This window comes from Orcinus orca, chromosome 16, assembly GCF_937001465.1.
Source record: "Orcinus orca chromosome 16, mOrcOrc1.1, whole genome shotgun sequence".
Lineage (NCBI taxonomy): Eukaryota > Metazoa > Chordata > Mammalia > Artiodactyla > Delphinidae > Orcinus > Orcinus orca.
In genome coordinates this window covers 11,141,501-11,157,450 of record NC_064574.1, presented here as the reverse complement: position 1 = coordinate 11,157,450, position 15,950 = coordinate 11,141,501, and the positions used below count along the sequence as shown (strand labels likewise).

Here is a 15,950-nt window from a genome sequence, read left to right as displayed (position 1 = left end):
ATACTTAGATTGTTTCCCTATCTGGCCATTGTGAATAATGCCACAGTAGGGAACATGCGAGCGCAGATCTACCTTTGGGACCCTGTTTTCATTTCCCTTGGATATATACCCAAAAGTGGGATGACTGGATCATATGGTAGTTTCTATCTTTAATTTTTTTTATTGAAGTACAGTTGATTTACAATGTGTTAATTTCTGCTGTACAGCAAAGTGATTCAGTTATACATATATATATATATACATTCTTTTTCATATTCTTTTCCATTATGGTTTATCACAGGATATTGAATATAATTCCCTGTGCTATACAGTAGGACCTTGCTGTTTATCCATTCTGTATATAATAGTTTGCATCTGCTAACCCCAAACTCCCACTCCATCCCTCCGGCACCCTCCCTCCCTCTTGGCAACCACAAGTCTGTTCTCTGTGTCTGTGAGTCTGCTTCTGTTTTGTAGATAAGTTCATTTGTGTCAATTTTAGATTCCACATATAAGCGATACCATATGATATTTGTCTTTCTCTTTCTGACTTAGTATGATAATCTCTAGGTCCATCCATGTTGCTGCAGATGGCCTTATTTCATTCTTTTTTATGACTGAGTAATACTCCATTGTTTATATGTACCACATCTTCTCTATTCATCTGTTGGTGGACACTTAGGTTGTTTCCTTGTCTTGGTAATTGCAAATAATGCCGCTATGAACATAGGGGTGCATGTATCTTTTTGAATTATAGTTTTTCTGGATATATGTCTAGGAATAGGATTGCTGGATCGTATGGCAACTCTATTTTTAGTTTCTTGAGAAACAGCCTTACTGTTTTCCATAGTGATTGTACCAACTTACATTCCCACCAACAGTGTAGGAAGGTTCCCTTTTCTCCATATCCTCTCCAGTATTTATGTGGATTTTTTTGATGGCCATTCTGACCAGGGTGAGATGGTACCTCATTGTAGTTTTGATTTGCATTTCTCTGATAATTAGTGCTGATGAGCATTTCTTCATCTGCCTATTGGTCATCTGTATGGTTTCTTTGGAAAAATGTCTATCTAGTTCTGCCCATTCTTCGGTTGGGTTTGTTTTTTGTTGTTGAATTGTATGAACTGTTTATATTTTGAAGATTAATCCCTTGTCGGCTGCATCATTTGCAAATATTTTCTCCCATTCTGTAGGTTGTTTTTTCATTTTGTTTATGGTTTCCTTTGCTGTGCAAAAGCTTGTAAGTTTGATTAGGTCCCATTTGTTTATTTTTGCTTTTATTTCTGTTGCCTTGGGAGACTGATCTAAGAAAACATTGGTATGATTTATGTCAGAGAACGTTTTGCCTATGTTCTCTTCTAGGAGTTTTATGGTGTCATGTCTTATGTTTAAGTCTTTAAGCCATTTTGAGTTTATTTTTGTGTATGGTGTGAGGCTGTGTTCTAAGTTCATTGATTTACATGAAGCTGTCCAACTTTCCCAACACCCCTTGCTAAAGAGACTCTTTTTCCCATTGTATATTCTTGCCTCCTTTGTTGAAGATTAATTTACCGTAGGTGTGTGGGTTTATTTCTGGGCCCTCTATTCTGTCTTATGTTTAAGGATTTGAAGAATTAATATTGTTTAAATGTCTATACTACATAAAGTGATCTACAGATTCAATGTAAACCCTATCAAAATTCCAATGGCATTTTTCAGAGGAACAGGATTTTTTTTCCTAAAATCTGTATTTAACTACAAAAGTCCCCACATAGCCAAAGCCATCTTGAGCAAGAAGAACAAAGCTGGAGGCATCACACTTTGTGATTTCAAATTACATTACAAAGCTATAGTAATAAAATGATATGGTATTGGCATAAAGAGACACACAGATTAATGGAACAGAAAAGAGAGCCCAGAATAAACCCATGCATATATAGTCAACTAATCTTCAAATTCACTAAGATTACACAATGGGGAAAAAGTAGTCTCTTCAATAAATGGTAGTGTTGAGAAAGCTGGGTAGGTACATGCAAAAGAATAAAATGGACCCTTATCTCACACCATACACAAAAACCAACACAAAATGTCTTAGACTTGAATGTAAAACCTGAAACCATTAGACTCCTAGAAGAAAACATGGGGGAAAACCTTTTTGACACTAGTCTTGGTAATGATTTCCTGAATTTGGCACCAAATGCACAAGCCAAAAAAAAAAAGCAAAAATCAGTAAGTGGGACTACATCAAACTAAGAAGCTTATACACAGCAAAGGAAACCATCAACAAAATGAAAAGGCAACCTACAGAATGGGAGAAAATATTTGCAAGTCATATATTCTGTAAGGGTTTAATATTCAAAATATATAAGGAACTCATACAACCCAATAGCAAAAAAAAAAAAAAAAAAGTCTAATTAAAATGGGCAAAGGACCTGAATTTTCCAAAGAAGACATACAAATGACCAACAGGTATATGAAAAAATGCTCAGCATCACTAATCAGGGAAATGCAAATGAAAACCACAATGGGATATCACCCCACAGCTGTTAGGATTGCCATTATCAAAATGTCAAAGTAAGTGTTGGTGAGGATGTAGAGAAAAGGGAACCCCTAAAAAAAAGAAAAGAAAAGGGAACCACTATACACTGTTGATGGGAATGTAAATTGGTACAGCCATTATGGAACACAGTATGGAGGTTCCTCAAAAAATTAAAGATAAACTACCACGTGGTCCAGCTATCCCACTTTTGGTTATATATCCGAAGGAATTGAAAACAGGATCTTGAAGAGATCTGCACTTCCACATTCATTGCAGCATTATTCACAATAGCCAAGATGTGGAAGCAACCTAAGTATCTGTCAATGGGTGAATGAATAAAGAAGATGTGGCATATATATATGTACACACACACACACATACTGGAATATTATTCAGCCATAAGAAGGACATCCCACTGTTTGAGACAACACGGATGAAACTGGAGGGCATTATGCTAAGTGAAATACACCAGACAGAGACAAATACTGTATGATCCCACTTAAATGTGGAATTGAAAAACGTTGAACTCATAGTCCAGTAAGTGCCCTACATATGAACCTTCAAGTTGCAAACTTTCAAAGATGCAAACATGTGTTCACGTGTCCAGTCACATTAAGTTAGTTCACGTGTCTGGCGCACATTTTCACGTGCGTGCATCCTCTACAGGTAGTTGTGTTTTTGTGTACTTTACAGTATTGTATACAGTACAGTAGTACAGTATATTTATTTCAAGCCCAGGATGTCCGGAAGCAAACGTGAAAGCAGCAGTGATTTAGCCGGTACTGCTAAGAAGCATCAGCTGTTGTGTTGTACTCTTGTACTTTTCAAGGTGCTGTAAGATTAAAAATGTTTTATTTTTTGTTTTTTATGTATTATTTGTGTGAAAAGTATTATAAACCTATTACAATACAGTACAATATAACCGATTGTGTTAGTTAGGTACCTAGGCTAACTTTGTTGGACTTATGAACAAATGGGACTTACGAATGAGCTCTCAGAATGGAACTCATTGGTATGCAGGGGACTTACTGTAACAGAGTAAAATAGTGCTTACCGTGGATGGGGGTTGTGGAATCAGGGAGATTCTGTCAAAGGGGGCAAACTTTAACTTCTGAGATCAATAAGTTGTGGAAGCTGAATGTAAATCATGGTGACTAGAGTTAATAAAAGTGTATACTTGAAACTTGCTAAGAGTGTAGATCTCAAATGTCCTCACCACCAAAAAGAAGGTAACTGTGTGAGGTGATGTATGCATTAAAGAGCTTAATTTTGGTAACCAATTCACAATTTTTAACATATATCAAGATACTACGTTGTATATCTTAAATATACACACTTTGTCGATCATACTTTGATAAATTTGGGGAAAAAAAAAGTAAATGCAAAGGGCAGTTATTGGAAGGCTTTAAGAGCAGGTGTGGTATGTTCTGCCCACTGTGCAGGCAGTGAGGGTAGGCGTGAACCAGGGCAGTCAAGAGGCCACTCTGTCGTCCAGGCAGAAGATAAAGGTGGTCCAATGGGCGTGAAGCAAAAAGGTGTGATTTCAGAGATGGATCCACCAAACGTTGCTGACGTGTGGGGCCCAGGGACAGTGAGGGATCCAGGGTCGCTCCCAGGTTTTTGACTATGCAGCTGCTTAGATGGTGTTGCCGTAAACCGATGGGGAGGACAGGGTGTACTAGAGGGTTGTGGGTGGGAAGAGGAGATTGGGAATTAGGAAGATCGGGGGCATGTTGAGCTAGAGATGCCTCCTGGGTATCAGAGTGGAGATGTCACACAGGCAGGTGCATGAGTCTGGAGTGTGCATGAGAAGGTGTACTTAAAATCTGGTGCCAAGATCGTCCTGTGAATGCTTTTCCTCAAGAGCTGTGCTGATGGTATTAATTACAGAGGGCTCTTGATCAGCAGCCATGTGATCTGGGGGTCTTTCTTGAGGAGCCCCATCAGTAGCTCATAGAAAGCCCTGAGCTGCTCCCTCCCTGCTTAAAAAAAAAAAAAAAAAAAAGCTAAGATCCAATTGTCATAGTGCTTTGTGTCTGGAGTTCAGTGCAGAATTTGAGTTTAAAATTTCTAGTAAACCAAGAATTCCTGGAAATCCTGGGGATTGGGCAGGGGTTTCCATCTCTTTGGTGATAACTCCACCTTGGGCCATTTACCAAGCTGGACTGCTGAATTTTACTGGGAGGGTGAAGGCAGAGACGGTTTCGAGTGGAAGCCCTTTTTGGAGAAAGCTTGGTGCAGCTCATCACAGCTCCCAGAGCTCCTCAAACAAAAGAAATGACTTTGCTTTCATTTCTTAATGGTCCCTGTGGTCTGTGCTTCCTTCACGGTGTTATTTCATATTCAACCTGCTCTTGCCAAGAAACCAGTTTCCTTTCCATTTATGAACCTGAAAAGCCTGTGTAGGAGTCAGCATTTTGTTTGCTCCTGGAAGTCTTGTAACTTCTTAATTTCCCACTTGTTACTAAGCCAGTGTTATATATCTGCTCCTTGGTACAAAAGTACACCATGCTGCTGCAGGTAGCAAGGGACATTGACAGACTTGCAAAGTCTCCCCAAGAAGGAGAGGCTGGACACCCCAGTGTGTGTTTCCTTTTCATTTCAGGATTTGAAAACTGGATAAGCTAGAGTTTGGGGCTTTAACTATCTAGTTAACTAATTAGGTAGCTAGTTAATTATGTAGTTAGAAAAATTCAAGACCTGTTGTCAAAGCTCTGAATGCTTCCTTCCAGATATTGGAAAAATGAGGTCCAGCCTTGGGTGAATCTTAAATCTATTAGTTAAATGATGGGAGGTTGTATTGATAGCTAACATTTATTAAGCACGTACTGACTGTGAGGTGGGGACTATTATCTTCATTTTATATTTGGGGAAACTGAGGCCCAGGCTGAATTTTGTGGTATGTACCAAGTGTAGCTCACACAAATGTAGGACACAGACTTATTTTTTTAATGACTATAGTTTTATCTGTATAGTTTTATATTTGTATTTTGTTTTCTGCTTAAGATGATTCCGGGTTCTATTTGGGAAAAGCAACATAAGGTTTTCAGAAAGTGAGTGAATTTAAAGAGAACTGGTTGTATACAGCTACAGCAAAAAATCATGAGGGGCAGAGTTGCCCCTAGGGTGGGTGGGTGAGCCGGCGGGCCTGGGGCAATATTTTTTGTGGGGCTCCTGTCTTTATGAGCGATTTGAGTCATCCTCAAATCAATGTTTCAGCACCATTCCGGTGGTCCAATCTCGCCCGATCCCACAAAAAATAAAAAACCTGTGCTGGCCATTAAGGAGCAATCTGCTCACCAGGAAGCTCTTCTGGCAACTGGCTGGGACCCTATAGGTGCAGGTCCTGGAGCTCTTTGGGGCATCTTGTGTCCTGTTGACCTTGTGCCCCAAAGGAAATAAATGGGAACGAGCTGGCCCCATCTGAGGGGGACCAGGGGCATCTCAAGCCACAACTCATACAGGACCCTGATATGCTTGGGACACCCTACCCCACATGGTACTGCTGGTTCCAGGCACTGGAAGGGGGCTTGGGAAATCCCCAGGAAGGTATCCTCAGCGTAGAGTTATGGTGGGGTGAAGTGGTCCCTGAAGTACAGGGCCTGGGGCTGAGACCCTGCTTCCCTAGGGTTTAAGGGTAGTGCTGAAGAGTGGGATGACATTTGAACCGTATTACATTAAGACTTTAAATAGAAATTTTTTTCCAAACCTCGTAGATGCTTTAGCTATAAGGAGAAAAAGCTGCTATAAGGAGGAAGCAGCTGGAAAATTCTAGTATTTATAATATCTAATTCTGTTTGTGGGTTTCATGGTAAAAGATAATTTGGAGGGAACTTTGGAATTTTGTAAGATATTCAAGCAGAGACTGTTTTGCTCTGCGAGTGACTGTTTTGCTCTGCCCAGTTCCCTGTAAATGCTCTGGGACCCTCTGCGAGCAGACCCAAGGCGGACATTATAAATGTGTTTACCTGGATGCTACTCCTAAAGAGGTCTAGAGACACAGATTATAGCAGAGCTGCAGTGGAGGGAGCAGAGAGAGAATCAGACAAATCCAGGTTGAGCTCATGACTCTGTCACCTTGGGCTTCTGATGTAAGATGCAAATATCGGAGGTTAGATGTAAAATGGACAGTCCCGACCTCACAGGGCTGAGAGGAGTGATAAACCCACACGTGGATGTGCACACAAAAAACGGTCCTTGATGTACGAACTCAAAATGTAAAGGGTATCTGAACAGCATCTCTAGAGAAGAAAAGATACGCCCAAAGTAGCCATTGCTTTCAACTGTTTTATTGCTAAACTATCATGATACAAGCCGTATAAAAATACTTTACATATAGCAAAAATAAACTACATTAAACTGAAGGTTAAAAACGTTTTGCATAGGAATGTGATGTATTCAAACTCCTTTTAACAGTCAAGATTTTCAAAACCTAAGCCTTCCAGTACCACCCCGTGGGAGAGATTTCTATTTGTTGGAGAATTAGCGAGGACATTCTCAACATTTTCTCCCCTCTGAGGGCTGTAGAGGCAACAGGGGTGAGTAAGCTTCTTTGACAAGGTGTGTCAGGATGCTAAGCTTGTCCCAACCACAGCGTCCATCCGTTCGGGCCAATCAGAGTGCTGAAAGCACCTGCTAATAGAACAGCATCATTTGCATCCAAAGCCTGAACTAGGCAGGTGGAGTTTATTCTAATTGGCCAACAGCTGCATAAAGGCAGGGTGCTAAACCTTTCTTCCAGCACCCAACACGCCAGTTCACTTTCGGAAGGGCTGGCTTACGGAGCCACTGCTAGCTCAACAATCACCAGAAACATTTGTTTCTAAACAAACTGAGTTAAGACAGTGATGTTGGCTATAACTCAAGGCACTCATGAAAGCTGAGAGAAATTGATGTCTGTGATCAGTTTCATGTGACGCTTCTTGTTCGTAAGCATTTAGCTGGAATGCAGGAAAACCACTTGCATTGGCTGGTTTGGCTCCATGAGATTTAATGCCCGAGACCCAAGCTTGGGAGATCCAAGGTTAAGATATGTTGGGTAGCTGCTAAGGGCCTGGCCCTCCAAAAGTGAGTTCAGGAAGGTTTACCCCGACTCGTCAAGAATGTCACAACCCCTGTGCCACTTGTAAACGTAAAGCAAACAAAGTTGTTAACTAGACCCCTGACATTCTTTCAATTCTGAACAAATAAGAAGGTCTTGGAAAGGGTTTGACGTGAAAATAAACTCAAGCCTCCCCTTTAGTCCAGAGTGAGAAATGAGAACACATCAGCTTCCAATCTGTCTACACATGACAGCTCCCGCACTGGCCAAGGCTGGCTTCCTGAGAGGGATGGCTTGGCCACTGGATGTAAACAAGAAAGGCTACATCAGTGCTTCCCAGTTCTTAGAAAGAATCGACTTGATTCGTCTAGTCTGTGTCTTTGCTGGAAAACTCTGAACGTCCTTTGGGTAACGTGTACGGGGGTTTATCTACCAGGATTCAGTGAGCTCTGTAAACATTAGCCTGCACTTCTGTTCTAGGAACTCCCCATTACTCCTGTGTCTTTTTTAGACTCCCCATTACAACACAGGCAGTTTTGTTACATCAAAATCACCTACTAGGTCCCTTATTGGAGGGATCTAAACACTTTCCAGTTCTCAGTGGCAAGATGGCGGCTCAGAGCTGAAGTCAGCAGTGTCCTCAAGCAACAAACAGGTGCTTCCTCCTTCCACAGAGCCACTCCCCCTCCTTTCTCCGGAGACGGTTTCTTCTAGCAGACAGGTGACTAACAGGCTCTGAGGTGGGCTTTTGTTTGGGGTGTTTTTTTTTTTTTTTCCTGGAATGATTAACAAATCTTCAAGAATACATCCTTTCTCTTAGGGAAAAAAAATCCTCAATGTATACGAAAAAAGAGACACTTGAAAAAGATTTCTGACCACTTATAAATATTTTCTAATTCCAACAAGGATGCGATATCTTGAGGACAGATAAAAAGCATAAAAATACAGATAAGAAAATAAAATTTAATACCATACTTATTAATTTGGGTTGCTATTATATATTATCAAGCAGCAGTATTTTTGTACAATACAGGAAGACTCAAACTTTGGAAATATACTACATTCAGCAACAGGGCAGATTGCTGTTGGAAGTGCTATATATTTACATTACCTCGGTTGTAGCAAGTACAAACCTCTACCTAACAGATCCTTCTAACACACGTGCAACACACCCATCTTGACAGTTTAGACATCCTTTTTCTTTCTCTTCGAGGACCTATTGCCTCTCCCCATACTGAAAATATTTCATGAGCAGTTTACTCTTGGCAAAACTTCCTCCTGGCATCTGTATCTGACAAAACTTTCCTGACTGCTGTCGAGTCTTACTACACATTCTCTCGCCTGTTTATGTCTCAAAACTAATGCTTTTGTTTCCTTCCTTTGCTATTTGGTATAGTTGTTTATGAAAGTGCTTCCTATAATACCCAGCTAGGATGTCTTAGAAAAAGAGTTTGTGAGTGTCTTATACACACACACACGTACATCTATACATACGGGAATCTGAACTACTAGGAGGCCCTTTGCACTAACATGGTTAGAATAGTGATGGAAAACGCATTAGTCCTTTTTCACCCCATGCACAATGCAGCTGAGCGACTGCTACAATAGCAGGAAGGCACTTGGGTAAAACATTCAGATAACTGAGGAAAGGCCAAATTCCCTCATGTGCAAAAAATGGCTCCCAGCCAGGTCAAGTGAGAACAAATCGCTCACCAAATGCTTGAACCCTTCCCCTGTGAAGTCAATATTGCTGGAGAGAAAGTTCTTTAGGTAAAGCTGCTTGGATAAGGAACACTTTATTAATGAGGAAGAATTTTGCATCCCAGAAGCTTTGCGATGGCGGTCAACTTCTTACTGGTATTCTGTTTGTTGAAAAGAATTTTGCTAAACTCTGCTTGGGCTGGGTGGAAAAGTCCCCTGTCCTTGGTGGGGTGGGAGGGAAGAAATGCTAGGTCCTGACCAAAAGGGTACAGACATGTGCTGCATTCTGTCCTCTCTCTGGAGCCCCAAACACACCAGGCTGGGGTCACAGGTCTGGAGCTCCTGGCCCCAGCTCTCAGAAAGGTTTTGATGACAAAGCCAGGACTTAGAAAACCCACAGTGGGCCCTTAACTGCCACGATTCTCTTCGTAGAGTGATTTTTTTCAATCAACTCTGCTAGGCAGAAGGCCTGAGTACAGCCTTCTGAAGAGTGCCAGGAACATTTACACTCTGTGTTTGATTACAGGGAAGCAATTAAATGGCCGAAAAGGAATCCCCAGTTTGTCCTGGGGTGTCTGCAATGAATGTAAACAAACACATCTGTGTGATTAACAGCCCACCTGCCAAGAACTTGGAGAGTTTTATTTGTTTGCAAAAATTGCCCCAAAGGAGGAAGACTTTGGCGGACCGTGGGTGCGCCCAGAGGAGAGAGACACTCAGGGCTGAGCTGCACACTCCATGCGAGTGGTCTGAGCGGAGCACATTCACACTAAGGGCTGTGTGGGAGAGGATCTGCTTCTATTCAGATCACATTTGTGCTGCATGAAGCAGCGAATGCAGAGGCGTCTTGGGGACTGGGGCGGGGGGCGGGTTTCAATGGGTTCAGTTAAAAAGAACCAGTGAACTTCGGGGCCGAATCGTGAGCTTGAGTATCCCACTTTGTGTCTAGGCCAGAGAGGGAATTCAGCCTTTTTCCTCGATCGTGGGGGCGCCCACCCACCGAAGCACTTAGGCCTGCCAGCTGCTATACTTTGCAACCGTTTTACTTAACAAAAATACCTGCACTTTTTTCTTCTTTTTTTTTTTTTTCATTGCTTTAGCCCTTCTGCCGTTCCTTCTCAAAATTCAATGCACATGCTTGAGATTCTTCTTAACTACTGTACTTTCTGGAAAAGCACTTGGGCTGTTAGAGGAAAGAAAGCGGGAACATCAGAAAGCCGCGAAGCTTGTCCGGCTGCAGCGGATGCGTGCTCACCCAGCAGCCTGGGTGACCTCCTCTTGTCCGTGACCGCGTGCTGCAGGGGGGAAGGGCAGCTAGCCAAGAGGGCCCCCCCTCCGCCCCCCGGCCAGCTTTTTGAAAGCGGAGAAGAAAAAAGTGTACACGTGTCATAACGCCGAGAAGCTTTAACAGGTGATCTTGTATGAGCCAGACTGTTTTTGATTCAGAAGCAGACCATTTAAAAATCAAGCTTGAGCTGGCCCATCCCTGGTGGGGACGGGCAATCCCTAGGGAAGATGGGCCAGCTTCTTTGTTTTTCTTCAGCCCAGTGACGTAAGCTGGGTCACGTTCCTTTGGTTGCTGTTGGAGAGCTCCTTTCCTTCAAAAGGTACAAGAGCTGTATCTGTGACCCAGAAAAGTGAAGGCAAGGGCTGGGGTTTAACTGCATCCCCATCTTCCGTCCCCCGAGTCCCCGGCTGCAGGCTCTCAGCTCTCAGGCGCATTCCAGCGGGTGGTCTGGTTCAGGATGTATTTGGGGTCAGCAGGCACTTAAGGTTTGGACGGGACACCTGGAAGTCAATCGAGATGCTCTTTGGGATTCAGAACAAGACTCAGAATGCACAGAGAGGAGGCGAGCTCCGGAATAGAGGGGTAGCTTTCGGCCGGTACATGGTTCCGTGCTCAGCCTCCGGGTGGGGTGGGCACCGGGGAGGACGGTGGGAGGCTCCGGCGTTAGCAATGTGGATGGTGTCTTGCTAATGGCTTTCTTCTACGTCTGATTTCGGGCAGGAGGTCCTGAAAACTCCTTCCTGATAATCTCATTAACTACGAAAGAAAAGAGAGAGAGAGTAAGTGCGAGTGAGAGGGCACCCAAAACAGGGATCAGGTTAGCTTTCTAGAACCTAATACAACCGGGCTGTTTTTTTAAAACATGTTTTTGTCTTTGCAGTAATACATCTGACAATCTTTAACATAAGAAATGCCTTCCCACATCATGATTCTTCCTCACCCCCCATGATGCTATTTTGTGGTATGGGTTTGTTAGTGAAAATTGCCCAAATGGTAACTTTTAAAAATTGCTGTGGCAGAAATGGAGCTGGGCCACAGGGCATGATTTAAGGAACACTTTCTCCTTCTTGTTACTGAATGCACTCGAGGTGCTCTACTGTATACCAAACTCTGTCTGTTATTACAACGTCCAGAAAATATCCACTCCATGACTAAAAGACAGTTCCTTGACCCACAAAACTTACGACTCGCAAGAGGGGCCTTTAAAAAGAGAGTGGGTGGGACCACCCCAAAGCCTAGCCGTCAGTGTAAACATAATCTTCATCCCTTTCAGCACAGCCCCCCCTCACCCCTCCTCACTAGCGAAGGATCGCACTCTGAGTCTTCTCAAGTACCCAGTGTCCTCAAGGGGCTCTGGAGTGTTCCACCACCCCCTGCCCCAGAAAGCTGCATGGAATTTAGCAGGGAACCAGGAATGCAGTGCCAGCCAGCGGCATCAGGAGCTAGCCCTGCTCTCCCACTCTGGCCACTTATCTGAGGCACCAGGTCCTGGGATCAAGGCAGTAAGCTCTTAGAATAGTGGCTCTTGCCAAAAGGCTTCCTTCAGTGTTCTTGGGGCAAAGCTGCCTTCAAAGGCTGCCCAGACACCAGGCAGGGGCGTGCACCTGCCCTAAAGTGTGTGTGTGCACTTTTGGTTTCACAGCTGGATTGTGTGGACTGGGTCCGGGAGCAGCAGAGGAGGCAGGACCCCTCTGGGGTCCCATAAAAGGGAGACGAATCTCCGCTCTCCTGGTGCTCGCACTAAGTTCCTCCCACAGCCGCCGCCTCTGTTTTCTCATCTCAGCCTCATCCTCAAGTTACAGAGATGGAAGATGAACAGTGAGGGTGAACTGTCGATGGGCTCGGACTCCCTCCACCCTGAGCTTGCCTAGGTCCGGGGTGCTTTTCCCTGGAAAACCCCTGCTTGGATGAGTCTGCAACTCCCAGAATAAGCAGACAGCAAAAACACACTGCTCTGGGGCTGGATATGCTGGTCTGACTCCTGACTCCCTCACTAAACGGGCCGTGTGACCTCACCCCTCTGTGCCTCGGCTCATTTGTAGAGTGAGAATCGTCACCATGTGTCCCTTTTGGGGCTGCTGTGAGGATGCCGGGCATTGACGTATATACAAGCTCCTAGCAGGAGGCCAGGTAACCAGTGTCGTGTGGCTGTCAGTTGTGTGATGGGTAGTGATACCCCACGCTTTGTGTCGGACTCTAAACCTAGTGCTTTACACCAGCGGGCTCTGTTTTGTGGCAGAAACCAATCAGGCGTCGCTCACTGTTCTTCAGGTGTGTGCTGAAAGCAGGTGCAAGGGGCGCTCGAGAGTTCGGGTTCTAGAGCTGGGTGGCCGGGGCTGGAATCCCACCTCTGCTGCTTCCTTGCTCGTTGAACCTCGCCCTAGTGATGTAACTGCTCTGTGCCTCAGTTTCCCCCTCTGTAAACTGTGTATAAAAATATGACCTTCCTTCTACAGTTGTTGAGGAGCTTAGATGAGATGACACTGAGAAAATTATCACAGTCCCCGGCGTAGAGCAGATGTTGGTTCAGAGACTGGTATGTGCATATGTATATATGTACGAGCACATGACACAGTATCTCTGGATGTTAATGGATGAGAATGTATGTATCAGAGTAACAACCGGCTGCAAAGTGTGGGAGTGGATCCACTGATAGGAACTCCGGGGATGAATTTGTGTGTTCGGCTAACCAGCTCTAACTGGGCCCTGACTGTGTAGCAGATACCAGCTGACTCCCGGAGCTGGAGGAAGCAGGACCCCTCGCCTCTGCAGCCCTGGCCTCTGGGAAGTGTGCAGGGCTGGGCGGCCCGGGGGGCCCTCAGTGAGGACAGCCAGGCAGGAGTGAAAGCACGTGGCCAGGGGGGAGGCGGGGTCGGTGCGGCTTCACGCGAAGCTTTTCAAAGCCCGGATTCTGAAGGGTTTCCTGTTTTCTCAACCTAGGAAACGAGAGGAGTCAATCCTCAATGGAAACGTTCCACGGCCTCGGCTTTCTAAAAATAACTGCTGGGCAGAGCCACTAGCACCACCGCCCTCGCCAAAGGGTCGTTTCTCTTCTCGGAGCTCGGGGCCAGGTTAGGGGCTGGGTGGGAGACGGTCTGGCTTCCCCCTCCCTTTGGATGGAAACCACTCTGGCTTTCTGAAAGCCACAGTCGAATCTAGAAAACTCGGGGAACGCTCTGCATCGGACCCCCTCGCGGTCGGGGTACGGAGGCGGCCGGCCGCCCAGTCGGGCCCCAAAGCGAGGCCCACTCGCGCCCACTGCAACCTCTCTGGGGGAGAGGAACCTTTTCTTTCTGAAACCTCAGAGCTCGTGCCCCTGGCTGTAGACAGAGAGAAAGCTCTAGGGCAGAAGCGCCAGCTGGGGGGCGGCCACAGCAGTGCAGCCACATGGGTCTGCAAACGTGGGCTCTAAGTTCCCCGAAAGGGTCTCTGCCCAATCACTTCACCCCGACGCGAGAGGTCCCGCCTCTGCAGCCTCGCGTCTTTGGGTGGAAGGGAAAAGGGGGCATCGTGCTGCCCTTTCTTTGAATCAACTTCCCGATGTCACCGTGGAACCTCTCCCTGGGAAGGAAAGGTGGTCTGCCCGTTCAGCAGCCCTGTCACCTCCTCTCTGTCACACCTTTAGTCTCCTCACTCTGGCCCCCTCCGTGCTTAAGGTCTTCTTTATCCAAAAACCCTGCTCTGGGCTTGTCTTGCCCCGATCTGGTTCCCGCTGTGACCTCGCCTCCTACTGCCCTCCCCCTTCCCCCTCCCCCCCTGCAGCGAACCACACTGGCTTCCGTTCTACGTGCTCCCCAGGCCGCACTCATGCCTCCCAGCCTCTGCCCTTGCTGGTCCCCTCGCCTCTTCTAATGCTTTTCTCCCTCACTTCTTTCGAGGCTCTGCTCAGTCTCCTCGGCCCCAGGCTCTGGGGACAGTCGGCAGTGCCACGTGCCGCCACCCAGTTGTGCTTGGTCTCCTAATCGCCTTCATATACCGGTTCCTGGCAGTTCACTGTTCTAGTGCTTTAGTTTTCTTGTTCCCCCACCGTATCCCTGGCTTTTGAAGAGAGCCTTGGTACAGAGGAAGCTCTCAATAACATGTATTACTGAGAAAGCAGAAGCTTAGCAAGGGACTAAGTGGCCTCAGGTCACACTGTCTGCTCTGGGATTTGGCCCCAGGTCTGACTCTCAGGTCTGAGTGTTGAAACCCGCCCTTCTGGGTCACTGCCATCAGTATTTCATTCATCCGATAAATGTTTTGAGCATCTATCCTACGCCAATTTCTGCACCTCTTCTCCCACCTCTTCCCACATCGGGCCATGGGCAGTTCTCCAAATGGTTCCTCTCCTGTCCAAATCCTGCCTTCCCTCCTGCCCCCTTTCCTGAGTATCACCTTTTTCCCAGAAGCCTTCTCACATTCCTACATGGGGTCCTGACTCCCTCCAGAAGCAAACACTGAGTTCTCAAAATGCTTCGCTTGCCCCCCTGTGCCATGTTATTTGAGTTGGTTGTATGCCCACTGTACCATGCATAGCAGCGTGCATACAGCAGGTGCCTAATGCATGCATCTTAGCCCACCACGAGGACCCCACACTGTCAGCCTAGGTCCCTTAGTTTAGGGAAGCTGATTTTTCTGTTATCCAATTGACAAAGGGGTTTTCGGTCTGTTATTTGCCTGGCGCTTTTTCTCCACAGAAGAATATAAGCCATTCACATTTTTTCAGGGATAAAAATGTGCCAGGTGCTGAACCAAGCACTGAGTACTTCTCACACCAAACCCAGTAATACATTCATCCTCGTTTTATAGATGGAGAAAGAGAGACGGGCAGTCACTTGGCACAGCAGGTGAAGGGGAGGGATCAGGATTTGAATCCATAGCCCCATTTTATTAACCTGTACATTATATGGCTCCACCGTATAGGTAAAGAGATGGTGCTATGAGGTTTGCTAGCCATCACCTTTCTGCTGGGGCCCCGGAATCCTCAGCATCTTGTGTGTGTCAGGAAAAGGCCAGAGCAGCCTCTGCGAAGTTAATGAGCAGACAAGGCTGTGTGCTGAGTGGTTAAGGTGGTCACTGAGCATCACTTTCTTGGAACAGAATTGAGGCCAGTGGTGTTCAGTCTGCCACAAGCACCCCCGACCTTTTGTTACCCTTACAGAGAGACACCGTGATGAAAACACAGATGTTGAACATGGCTACAGCCTCAGCGTGATTTCTAAGCCTGACACCTAAGGCTGAAACCAGAAAGAAAGAAAGAAAAGACAGACGCATGTAAGTATATAAAAATTATACATTTTTCTTTAAAACTCCAAAAAAGAAATCTGTAGTATATTCAGTATGACAAAGGTCATCCATCTATAAAGAAGTGTTACAAATCAATAACGTCTAATAAAAATGGCTACAGACATAAAGAGAGAATATACCAGGGGTCAATAAACTTT

At 45.4% G+C, this 15,950-nt stretch overlaps 1 protein-coding gene and 1 long non-coding RNA gene across 6 annotated transcripts in view; one reads left to right on the top strand and one right to left on the bottom strand.

Annotated features, from left to right (window-relative positions):
- The window catches only part of LOC117197779 (uncharacterized), a 231,081-nt gene that overhangs the window by 197,986 nt on the left and 17,145 nt on the right, over positions 1-15,950 (top strand). For both annotated transcript variants that reach the window (XR_007472119.1, XR_007472118.1), the window contains exon 11: positions 15,668-15,780. This is a non-coding gene — a long non-coding RNA (uncharacterized LOC117197779). The remainder of the gene's footprint in view (positions 1-15,667; positions 15,781-15,950) is intronic.
- NFATC2 (nuclear factor of activated T cells 2) overlaps positions 6,771-15,950 on the bottom strand; it is a 158,269-nt gene continuing 149,089 nt past the window's right edge. For all 4 annotated transcript variants that reach the window (XM_033411144.2, XM_012537826.3, XM_004282906.4 and 1 more), the window contains one exon: positions 6,771-11,283. Coding sequence is in view for 2 of the 4 variants with exons in the window: in XM_012537826.3 (XP_012393280.1) it covers positions 11,228-11,283 (56 nt within the window). In the remaining 2 variants the exon portion in view is untranslated. The remainder of the gene's footprint in view (positions 11,284-15,950) is intronic.